The sequence below is a fragment of the Sus scrofa genome, chromosome 5, assembly GCF_054392235.1.
Source record: "Sus scrofa isolate SSC_HxYL_T2T_F1_AM1 chromosome 5, Sscrofa_HxYL_maternal_Yorkshire_Landrace_v2.0, whole genome shotgun sequence".
Lineage (NCBI taxonomy): Eukaryota > Metazoa > Chordata > Mammalia > Artiodactyla > Suidae > Sus > Sus scrofa.
The window spans coordinates 49878759-49891491 of NC_139387.1; the positions used below are offsets into that span (position 1 = coordinate 49878759).

At 37.5% G+C, this 12733-nt stretch overlaps 1 protein-coding gene across 50 annotated transcripts in view; it reads left to right on the top strand.

Annotated features, from left to right (window-relative positions):
- Positions 1 to 12733, top strand: part of CAPRIN2 (caprin family member 2) — a 44717-nt gene that overhangs the window by 23507 nt on the left and 8477 nt on the right. For 29 of the 50 annotated variants that reach the window (XM_084956391.1, XM_005664010.3, XM_084956393.1 and 26 more), the window contains 6 exons: positions 350 to 1027; positions 3995 to 4117; positions 5260 to 5341; positions 6407 to 6462; positions 9003 to 9107; positions 10299 to 10445. In XM_084956391.1, coding sequence (XP_084812517.1) covers positions 350 to 1027; positions 3995 to 4117; positions 5260 to 5341; positions 6407 to 6462; positions 9003 to 9107; positions 10299 to 10445 — 1191 coding nt within the window. The remainder of the gene's footprint in view (positions 1 to 349; positions 1028 to 3994; positions 4118 to 5259; positions 5342 to 6406; positions 6463 to 9002; positions 9108 to 10298; positions 10446 to 12733) is intronic. The other 21 variants (XM_084956411.1, XM_021092118.2, XM_084956412.1 and 18 more) reach the window with 2 other exon arrangements.

Sequence of the window (12733 nt, forward strand, 5' to 3'; positions counted from 1 at the left end):
AACAGAGGAATCAGGTGGGTGGAGTGGTCCTAAGGCTGGCAGAGGCAGAATAACCCTGATAAAAGAGCCCCAATCAAGCCAATGTGGTACCACCATGTGCACTGCTTACTAGTCTTAGGTGAGTCAAATATAGATTGGTGCTTTTGAAGTATCAAAGTTTGTATTTCCGTTAATCAAGGGGAAAGAATTGACGAAAAAGCAGGATAGTCTTCAAGTAGAATAAGGATAGAAGTTTCCTGTTAGCCAGTGGCTCAGACCAGTGGACAGAGGAATATTAGTAGAGTTCAGTATTACCCTCAAGGTCTTTTATAGACTTTGTGATTTGAGTACAGTTTTTTCTCTGGTCTAGTTTCTTAACAGACGCTACATGACAGAAGTAGATTATTCAAGCAAACAAGGTGAAGAGCAATCTTGGGAAACAGATTATGCTAGAAAACCAAATCTCCCCAAATGTTGGGATATGCTTACTGAACCAGATGGTCAGGAGAAGAAACAGGAATCCTTCAAGTCCTGGGAGTCTTCTGTTAAGCACCAGGAGGTATCAAAGCCTGCAGTTTCCTTAGAACAGAGGAAACAAGAGATTCCAAAACTCAGGTCCACTCTGCAGGAGGAGCAGAAGAAGCAGGACATCTCCAAAACCAAGCCAACTCCTAGCCAGTGGAAACAAGAAACTCCTAAGTCCAAAGTAGGATATATTCAAGAGGAACCGAAGAAGCAGGAGACACCAAAACCTTGGCCAGTTCAGCTGCAGAAAGATCAGGATCCAAAGAAGCAAACTCCAAAGTCTTGGACACCTTCCCTGCAGAGTGAACAGGACATTACCAAGTCATGGACCACTCCCATGTGTGAAGAACAGGATTCAAGACAGTCAGAGACACCAAAATCCTGGGAAAACAATGTTGAGAGTCAAAAACACCCTTTAACACCACAATCACAGATTTCTCCAAAGTCCTGGGGGGTAGCTGCAGCAAGCCTCATACCAAATGACCAGCTCCTGCCCAGGAAGTTCAATACAGAACCCAAAGATGTGAGTTGATTTGTATTAGTCTGTTCCTGTCAGTATAGGCATAAATAAAGATTTGTGATAACGGTAATTTAAAAGTTCTCTTTAGGAGAAAAATCAGTAAAACTTATGTTATTAATATATTAAAGCATTTCACTTAACTCTTTAATGTGTAATTTGTTTTCCTTAGAAAACTGGAAACAGACTTAGTCTGTCTTTTGCACCTAATCCGAGAGGAAATTTTCAGTTAGAAAATACTGTTTCAATGCTCAAATTTTAATGACGTGGTGTGACATCAGAAGAGTGGGTGGATAGTTCAGGAATTCTCTGGTGGCTTAGCGTGTTAAAGATATGGTGTTGTCACTGCTGTGATTCTGGTTACAGCTGTGATGCATGTTTGATCCCTGGCCCAGGGACTTTTGCATGCTGCAGGTATGGCCAAAAAAAAAAAAAAAAAAAAAAAAAAAAAAAAAAAAAGTGAACAGTTCAGAGAATACCATCATGTGAACAAGTGAGAAATGTAAGTGCATGTCACAACATGGGAGACCTTTTCCTGACAGAAGTTACATTTTTCTGTATTCTCTTCCTTCTCTTTCACTTATTTGCATTCACTCAGATTAACCTGTCCTGTTTGAAGAAGGTGAAGAGAAGAAACAGGAATCTTTCATGTTTTGTTTTTGAAGGAGCAGTAGTTGGGGAAGGATCTGAATTAATTCTCTATTTCTGTTCCAAAATAAGAATTTTCTGGAGATGAAAAGTACAGGTGTTAAATAGTCTGTAATTAGGTTTGGAGCAGGAGATTTAGTTCAAATATAAGGCCTTATTCTGTTTAACGAAAAATAACCCTTATTCTGTTTTAAGAAAAAATATTATCTTCTTACCTGAAAGCTTATAATGAATAATCCTTGGATAGAATCCTAGCTAGTGTTGTCTTTTACTAAAGTGTGAGTTATTTACCAGTGTTTCAATGCAAACTTGTTGAAGATGTGTTGCCACCTTGTTTGCTAAGAAATGTGAACTTGCTACCCTTTCAGTGTTCTCATCTCCGTCTAGTAATGTGCCCTGGACTTCCATGCCATTTCAGCCAGAGGCTTTCCCATAAGTCTCTGGTTCTCTAACAGTCTGAAAAACATTTTGCTTAGGAAATTCGAAGTATTGCATTTTATAAATAAATTACCCCACCTCAATTTTACCCTATGGGGAGAGAATTTTAGTTATTCGTCCCCTTTAATTCTCCTTTCTTCCTCTTTAAGTGGTAATGTAATTTTAGCTTCTTTCTGACGCTGATTGGTAGCGTACTAAGGTACTAATTTTCTGACTGGTAGCCTTATTTCACTGGTCAGATATCACATGACAGTAATTGTAATATGACTATTTTAAGAAATTTATTTTTAAAAACCCAGTTTAACACTGCAATAAAGCAGTTTAAAAAACGCAATTAAAAATTCCACTAGGTATAGCAATGCCAAGTCTTTACCACACCAGAATGATGATACCATGCAATTTGCTGAATAGTATTTAAAATAAGGGTGTTTACAGAGTTCCCTTGTGGCGCAGTGGGTTAAGGATCTGGCTTTGTCACTGCAGTGGCTTTGGTCACTGCTGTGGTGCGTGTTCGATCCCTGGTTTAGGAAATTCTGTATGCAGTGAGTGTGGAATAAAAATGATAACAACCAAAAAAAAATCAAGAGTATTTAGTTGGACAGACCAAAACTCCTTTAATTTGTTTCATGGCAGAGACATCATTTTATTGAAATTGCTGGGTCTTTCAGTGACTGAGAGCAAGTTTCTCTATATAGTACAATATTTGTCTATATTGCAATCTTTCTCTATATAGTACAGTATTTGTCTGTATTGCAGTCTCAGCTGCCTGGAGCATGCATGCCTAAGTACAGTCAAGGGCAAAATAGAGTTCAAAGCCAAAAGACTAGATAACATGAAAGAAATCACTGAAGTTTGTACTTGTCTCCCAAAAGAGCCTTTGATATGTTCTTGTAGGGTGTATTTACTGTTATTTTATGACACTGTTGATAAGCTTAGCTGTGTGACTTCCCAGTGAATTTGAAGGTGGAGAAGAGGCTCTGGTAGGGACAGGCTTGCTGATATCTATAAGAAATAACTATAAACATTAGGTCTATTTCAGGCTATGCAACAGTGTTAAGAAATTTAGCATGAGGGCTAACCACCTTCTAAACATCTATAGCCCACCCCCCGCCACCCCAACAAAGTATACTTACTTTATAACAAAACATAGGAGTTCCCGTCATGGCTCAGTGGTTAACGAATCTGACTAGGAACCATGAGGTTGCGGGTTTGATCCCTGGTCTCGCTCAGTGGGTTAAGGATTGATGTTGCCATGAGCTGTGGTGTAGGTTGCAGAACGCGACTCAGATCCCACATTGCTGTGGCTCTGGCATAGGCCAGCAGCTGCAGCGGCGATTAGACCCCTAGCCTGGGAACCTCCATATGCCGCACCCCTAGAAAAGACAAAAAGACAAAAAAAAAAAAAATACAATAGTGAATTGCCTCAGTTTTAGGATGTATGTATATACATTTTTACATTTTAATGTTTCTGAAATCAAATATGTCCTAAAAATGGGATGGATATTCAATGTGGTAGTAGTAGTTTCTTTCCCGGGGGGGAAATCATTGATGTGTTATATATTATAGTCAGTAGCATCTTATAGAGGATGCAGGGTAACTAATGTCCATAATGAGAGAACTTGCCATCAAAAAAGTTCTGTTGTTCTGAGCCTTCCCTTTAAAAAGGTATTTAGAAAGATGTCCCATTAATGTTCTGAAAAGGGAAATGTGTTTAACATTAAATTCCTTAGAAATGCATTTATGTGGAGATTCTTTACCTAAGCTAAATCTTTAAATGAACAATGCTATGTGTTTTGATTTCATTAAGATGTATTAATAAGCTGAGTTTCCTGAATTAGGCTATTGAATTTGGATTTCACTCTTACACATTATGGATTTATCTTGTAGGTGCCTAAGCCTATGCATCAGCCTGTAGGTTCTTCCTCTACCCTTCCAAAGGATCCAGTATTGAGGAAAGAAAAACTGCAGGATCTGATGACCCAGATTCAAGGAACTTGTAACTTTATGCAAGTATGAGTCGTTCTTAAATGGATCTTAAGTGATATGATACTAGCTTCTGATATGAAGCATTATAATGAAGTTGTTGTTAAGAGCATAGATTCTGGTGTCCAGAATGAGTAGAATCTTGACCCTGCTACCTCCTAACTCTGAGAGTTTAGGCAAGTTACTGAACTCTTTGCCTCCATTTCTTTTTTTTTTGAAAAATGAGGGTAATTGTTCCTAATCCTGTTTGTCGTGAGTAATAAAATGAATTAAACATGTAAGAAACTTGAATGTTCAAATGACATTACTGCTGTAGCTCATCCATAATTTCCACTTAGATTATGGGAATCTATGCTATGTTTGTCATTCTGGTAGGTGCCATTGTGTGTAGATGATTATAATGTTCATTGCCTTCAAGGAATTTATATCCCAATTCCATATAATTGTAAACTTGTGTTAATAGTTAAATGCTAAATTCTGTTATGCAGACTCTTACAGAATTTCAGAGTAGTATGATATTCCTGAGGGATGAAGTAGGCAAATAAGAGGTTTTTGTACAGTAAAAAGATTTGAGACTTGTATAATCTGTGGCAAGTTATTTAGCCTCCAGCTTTCTACTTATTTGTAAAGTGAAGAAATTGCTTACTTCATAAGATTATTTGATGATAAATAAAAGATCTACAATGATCAGTCTAGGTATGTAAGTTAAACACTCAGAATGTTGGAAATGTTTCTGGGAGAATGAGGCTACACAGATGTGGGAAGAGAATGGCTTCTTGTCATGAAACTGTCTAGGAGCATGAGTTAGTTTAGTGGCTGAGATAAAATAATTAGACCCTCTCAATGGTTGGGTATAATAAAAATGAGAGTTCAGTCTCATTAGAATTGATGTTTAAGACCTCAAGTTAGGAATTTCTTTTCCTAACTTTGCCTTTGAATTAATTTATAGTTTTGATACTTGGCAGTCTTGAGGTTTGACTTTCGATTTCATTTTTAACTCTTAATTTCTTCTCCTACGAAGACTAAGTTATTAACATCTTGAGATAGTTATTAGCTAGATTCCTAGAGTTGATAAGCAGTGGACAACATCATAAAAAATTTAATGGTAATAGCTTTACCAGGAGGCAGTAAGCTTTGTTTCTACTCATTATTTAAAATCTTGTCTTTAGGAATCTATTCTGGATTTTGACAAACCTTCAAGTGCAATTCCATCATCACAGCCGCCTTCAGCTACTCCAGGTAGCCCAGTAGGTATGTCATCATTCTTAAGACTTGGAACAAACAGCTCTAGGTCTAACAATTATTTCTTTCACAAATGATTTTACTGCAGATTGTCTTAAGGGTAAACTATATCTAGGTATTTATTCTAAATGTGTCCATCTGTTATTAGAGTTATATATGAGTGAATTACCAATAGGATGTTACTGTACTTAACTGACCTGTTTGCATTTTAGAGAAAATCTCCAGATGGGTGAATAGAAGTACACAGTAGCTGTTTTTGCTATTTTTTATGTTCTTTGAGTGAATTCTGACTAGAACTTGCCTGACCCGCATTTGACTCTATAAATCTAGAGTGGAGGCTTTTGGATTCTAACTATGAGTAAAGTTACATCAGTGGTATTTATTGTACTGATTACCACAATAACTAATGATGGAACCCAGATATGAATCTGGATCTGATGCTTCAAACTTTAGGCTTTTTATTCTACACTGTTTTATCTCTGGGGAGGAATAACATAATCAAAGCCATAGTCCAGCTGTAGTGACCAGCATGCACCAACCAGAAGACTGGTGCAATACTTTCTGGGCAAGGTAAGGAGAAAGAAGTGAGAGTAATTAACAGAAGTGATAGACATTAATGAGAAGCTAAACTGGAACTAAGTAATTGAAAAGTATATTATTTTAAATAATCAAAAAGAAAAAAACGGAAGAGACAGATGACCCCTGCTAGGACTTATTTTGAAACTTGTAACTTAAAGTGTATCAGCTAATTGCTACTCATGATAGTTCAGATTTTTATCTTCTATGTTACAATTACCATTATTTTTTAAAGTCAAAGTTCTTTTTTCTTGGAAGCCTTGAAATGCTGCTTTTACCCATTTAACCTTAAAGCATCATTATGTATCAGAGTTGGAACTAGTGCCCTATTCTGTAGTCCTCTCTGACTCTTTTTAGAGCTTTAATAGAAAGGACTTGACACGTAGTCCTTCCAGATACTGCTTTGTTTTATAAAGCATAAGCTTTAGCTTCCACCCAGTTGATATACATAAACTTTTCTCCTCCCCAGTAATTTACTGTTGATTTCACTCTTTGCAGCATCTACAGAACAAAATCTATCCAATCAAAGTGATTTTCTTCAAGAGCCGTTACAGGTAACTTCTCCAGACTAATTTCTCATTTACTCTTGTTGCTATTCAGGGAAGAAACTTGCTTTGGCAAGAATATTCAGACTCATGCATCCTAACATACCTAACTCAATTATTGAAAATGTTCTACGAGTATCTAGTTTTTTAGATTAAGTATGAGGAGGCTGATTTTAGTAAGGAAAGAGCAAGCCTGAAGAATTCAAAGGTAATTTGGGAACCTAAATCACTTAGTATATTGGCATAGTAAAGGGTCCAAAGAGAGAAACTAATTTTGTTTAACTCTTGGTTAGCCAGTCCCACATATAACAGCTAATATCCTGATGAGCTAATTTTCACAGAACACACTTAGAAAAATAAAGGGGGCAAATCATTGGGATCTCTAAACGCCATGTTTCATTTTCATCAATAGTAAGTTCAAGGTGTTTTCTGTTCATTACCTTAAAATTTTTTTCTTTCTCAGGATCTTTCTGAAAACCTTATGGCAATTTTCTAGATGGTAGCTGCTTGACACTACGTTAAATATTTTGACCAGGTGGTTCCACAGTTACTGCTTTCCCTTCCAAAACCTTCTGAGTAAATACCGTTTGTTTACAGTGGTTTATATTTAGTTTGATAAGATGTAGTTCAGTTTTCAAAATGTATTTATTGAGCAAGATCCCTCACCCCACTCACTGCTTTAACTAAAGAATTTCATTTTATCTGTTCTAGCTATTAGGTTCTATATGAAGCTTTCAATTCACAAGTTAAAAATTTTTGAAAAACTATTAGTCTAGTTTAGTAGATCTCAGGGGCAGGCCTATAGGATGGCTGCATCAGAATTATTTTGTCACTTAAATAAAAGTATAAACCATTGACCCTTGAATGAGATGGGTTTGAACTGCTTGGGTCCACGTATATGCAGATTTTTTATTATTATTTTTTTTTTTCTAAATACACACGGTACCACATATCTGAGGTTGGTTTGAACTGAAGTTGTGGAACCACAGGTATGGAGGGCGCACCATGGGACCTGAGTGTCTGTGAGTTTTGGTATCTGTAGTGCCTCCTGGAACCAATCCTCTGTGGGTGCTGAGGGATGCCTTTGTAGATCTGCAGGATCAGAATTTCTAGGCATGTTGTTTAGTCATCTGTATTTTTAATCTGCTCCCTGGGTAAATCGGCGCATCCATTTTTAGGAACCACTGACCTCCAACATCATGTTTATTCACTAGCACCTAAAACTAACTCCTGCTGGGCAGTCTGCCCGAAAAAGGGCAATATATTTGGAAGCAGGAACTGCCATAGCTTCTAAATAAATACTAATGTAAAGAATGTTTATCTTTTTTGTTGCGTTAACCTTTTAACTAAAATACAAAGGTCCTTTAAAGCTTAAGTGGCTTAAGTTGCTTTAATTTAGCATCTGTGAATCTTTTTTGTGATAATGGAGTTAGTTATAGCCCCATAACAGCCAGTCACACTTATTTTGAGCAGTTGTCTCATTGTTTTAATGAGAGGGCTAGAAGAAAGGCCTAGTTTTAGAAACACTCTGGTTTTACAATGATTCTAATATTTTTGTCAGGCCTAAATTATACCTGTGTATTTAGGTATATAAAATGTTCTAAAGGATTTCAATTTTTTTTTCATAAGACCTTTTTAAAACTTGGTCTCCATCTCCTTCCCAAGAAGTGGCATATCCTGATGAACTGTTCTAGAAGGTCACTGTTCTGATATTTGGTTACCATTAATTAGTTCCACTTCACCTGTTTTATTGCTAAGGCTTCTGAGAACTGCATTGAAGCGTTTAGATAAAAGGGGTGGATTCACTGACATTTCAGAGCTTGTGATTGGTAGAATTTTATAGATCTCTGTTACCATAGCATTCCTTCTAGCTTCTCTCTTCGTTTTTTGTTGGTTATAGTTGTCACAGCCTTAGTTCCTACTGTGCTTTTTCCCAGTTTTTGTTTTATACATATTATTAGCCTCAGGTTTTTTTGTTAGAATTTTCATGCCACGGTGATTTATGTAGAGCTTATCCTTTCTGTTATATCTATTTCTACCTGCTTTTTTAAGACACTAAGAGCACTTAGAGTAAAAGCATAGTTACCATGATCCCTGGCAGACCCATGCCTCGAGTGTTAATGTACCCTGGGCACATCTCCCAGTGATGGCGGATGGTTCCTGGCGGTCTGGCCCCAGGTTTCCAGGGCCAAGATTCTTGGTAAATGAGAATGGGATTTGATGTGTAGCTTTGGTGACCAGGCCTAGAAAGGCAATGTAGCTGACTGCTTACATTTGAGTCTCAATTCTACCACTGAATTTTAGTGTGATCTTGGGCAAATTACTTACCTTTCTTTGTTTCTGCCTGATTATGAATAAGATAGGAATTGTTTTACCCACTGCACAGGGCTATGGTTAGGAGTTAATATACACACGTTAAAGTGTTTAGCATAGCATTTGGCAGTAGTTGAGTGCTCAACAAGAGTAACGTGTGAGGGAGCCCAGGGTTCAAGAACTATCAAGTGAGCCAAGCATGCCTTTTACAACATTTTATATCTTCTTGTGTCTAGGCTGCTGCTTCTCCAGTAACTTGTAGCTCAAATGCTTGCTTGGTTACTACCGATCAGGCTTCTTCAGGATCTGAAACAGAGTTTATGACCTCAGAGACTCCTGAGGTAATATGAGACCAATTGTCTTAATTTCTTTTCTGTCTTAAAAAGAATAGCAGAACCAGCTTATTGTATGAGTTACAAGCATGATCAGTTTAATGATTTAACATTTATACCTTACTAATGTTTGCTTTCTATAGATGTTGTAGTCCTGGAACCCAAAAGGTAACTTTAACATTGTGACCTTGCCATATAAATAGACTTAATAGCATATTATTGCCTTATCCGATACAATAAATATGTCCAAACTGTTAATGGCAGAAAGATGAATATTTCTAGGTAGGAGTATGCTTAGTTTGAGTTTCTCACTGTATTTTTTTTTTTTTTTTTTTTTTTTTTTTTTTTTTTTTTTTTTTTTGCTTTTTAGGGCTGTACTCGGGGCATATAGAGGTTCCCTGTAGCTCTGATTCAACCCCAGGCTAGGGGTTGAATCAGAGCTACAGCTGCCGGCCTACACCACAGTCACAGCAATGCCAGATCCGAGCTGCATCTGCAACCTACACCAAAGCTCACAGCAATGCCGTATCCTTAACCCAATGAATAAGGGCAGGGATCGAACCTGTAACCTCATGGTTCCTAGTCGGATTCATTAACCACTGAGCCACAACGGGAACTCCAGGTTTGGCTTTCTTTTTTTAGATGTCTAACTTAGGTATCTACTAGTAAGACTTTAAAATAGAGACAAATTGGAGTTCCTTCGTGGCTCAGTGGATTAAGGATCCAGCGTTGTTGCTGCTGTGGTGCACATTCAGTTCCTGGCCTGGGAACTTCCACATGCCACTGGCATGGCCAAAAAGAAAAAAAATTAGAGACAAATTAACACTGACTAAGCAACTAACTCAAGGGTTTTCTTAAGCCTGATTCTCTATGAATTTGGAGTAATATTAGATTCCGAACTGGAAAATACCATTATAGGGTTTGAAAAGGACTAGTTACTCATAAAAAGTTCAGCCCCTCCTCTGTTAGACTGATTAATAGTAAGACTCTCACTTAGTCAGCAAGCTGTGCAAAGCAAATGCTAGTGTGCATCCTCAGCAATTGAGAGTTGAAATTGTAAGCAAAAGCTATTCTTTTGCATTCCTGTGTCCAGATGTCATTCTATAGAACTTGCTGACTTATGCCAGTCTGGGGTTTAGTGTAAGTTAACTGCTTGTTGTATGGCAGGTAATTGACTGATACTGCATTTCTCCTCCCTAGGCAGCAGTTCCCTCAAGCAAGCAGCCGTCTTCACTAGCTTCTCCAAATCCGCCCATGTCAAAGGGCTCTGAACAGGGCTTCCAGTCACCTCCAGCAAGTAGTAGTTCAGTAACCATTAACACAGCACCTTTTCAAGCCATGCAGACAGTGAGTATGAAACATGAATGATGATTGCAGTTCATTATTCCTGTTAAAAAGGCATTGTTTTTCTTAATATTGGGTACTATGTGAAAAAAAATGCCTTTGTATTACTCTTATTTGGGCTGGTAGAATTTGCATTTGTCCAGTGTTTGTGATGGAAGAGTATTAGATCCAAAGCCTCAATCATTTCAAATGGCTATTTTATCAGAACATTTTCTTCTCTGAAAATTAGTAGTAGACAAAGCTGAGGACCCATATTAAGCAAAGAAAGTGTGGTGAGGAACATACTTTTCTATAAATAACTTAATAATACTAATCATTACTGATATCATAGTAGTGATGTTCCATGGCATCAATAACCTGTAATAGAGGACACTTACTTGTATGTTCTGTCACTGTTAAACCTTTCATTTGATTTCATCTTGATGTCATGCTAGATTTTGGAGAATTGGTCATATTTGTATAGTATTTTGAATTACATATTCCTTTACAAATTGTAGTTTAAAACTTAAGGTAATATTACAACAAGGTTTGTATGTTTCTTCTATAAACCCAGAATAGTATAAAACTGTTCTTTAGGGAAAAAGCAAAAACTCTTGGCCAGTAAGTACCCTTTCTGATGGTGTTTAATGTCCCACTCCAGGTAATTTTGGGTGATGGTGGTTGGCTGGAGCCAGTGGAGTGGCAATGGAAAGCAGGCACGATGCAGAGCAATGGGCTGGAGAATTTAGACACCAGAGTTCTCTAATCTTATTACTTCCTGCTTGGCCACCTAGAAAAGTTTAGTGTCCTTGCTTTCCCTTTATCTCCTGTCAGTCCATCCTACACAGAATTGCCACATTGGCTTTACTGACTTTTTCTTATTCCTAATTAAAAGCAACTAGTGGTCCATTACAGAAGGAAGTTGAAAATTCTTTGCCTGACACTCAAAAAAGTAGAGACTCTGGTATAACTTCGCAGACTGGTCTCCTGGGCTTGCCTTGTACATTCTTGTCACAATGTCTTTTTTTTTTTTTCAGTCAGATTCTTTTTTTTTTTTTTTTTATTTTCCCACTGTACAGCAAGGGGGTCAGGTTATCCTTAGATGTATACATTGCAATTACAGATTTTCCCCCACTCTTTCTTCTGTTGCAACATGAGTATCTAGACATAGTTCTCAATGCTATTCAGCAGGATCTCCTTGTAAATCTATTCTAGGTTGTGTCTGATAATCCCAAGCTCCTGATCCCTCCCACTCCCTCCCTCTCCCATCAGGCAACCTCAAGTCTCTTCTCCAAGTCCATGATTTTCTTTTCTGAGGAGATGTTCATTTGTGCTGGATATTAGATTCCAGTTATAAGTGATATCATATGGTATTTGCCTTTGTCTTTCTGGCTCATTTCACTCAGGATGAGATTCTCTAGTTCCATCCGTGTTGCTGCAGATGGCATGATGTCATCCTTTTTTATGGCTGAGTAGTATTCCATTGTGTATATATACCACATCTTCCGAATCCAATCATCTGTTGATGGACATTTGGATTGTTTCCATGTCCTGGCTATTGTGAATAGTGCTGCAATGAACATGCGGGTGCATGTGTCTCTTTTAAGTAGAGCTTTGTCCGGATAGATGCCCAAGAGTGGGATTGCAGGGTCATATGGAAGTTCTATGTATAGATTTCTAAGGTATCTCCAAACTGTTCTCCATAGTGGCTGTACCAGTTTACATTCCCACCAGCAGTGCAGGAGGGTTCCCTTTTCTCCACAGCCCCTCCAGCCACAATGTCTTTTTTGCTCATACTAGGCTGGTCTTCTCTATCTGCATTCTATCCAGTTTAAATTGGTTCTCATTTGCTCCTTCACTCATTTATTCAGCAAACATGAAGCCAGTGCTGTTCTTAGGGGTTGTAACAATGGAGAATAGACAGATCTTTGTGCTTAAGAAGCTTACACTTTATTGTGGAGGTGGGAGGGCTAGAGAGAAAAATACTCATGTGTATATATGTGTATATATATATGTGTGTGTGTATATATATATGTATTTGTGTGTATATATGAATTTATATAATATCAGATGCTGTGTGTTGTAAAGGAAAATAGAGCAGAATAAGGGGGCTAGAGAGTAATAGAAGTGCTGTATTATAGACGATGACCAGAGTGTGGACAGATCATTGCCTGCCACATGGTAAAACTTCAATAAATGGCAGATTTTTTTCATTCATCTTAAGTTTCTGAAAAAATACCCTCTTTCCCTATGTGGTTTTCATTCTCAGTAAGCATTATTATGATAATAGCAGGAGAGTTAATTTTTGTACT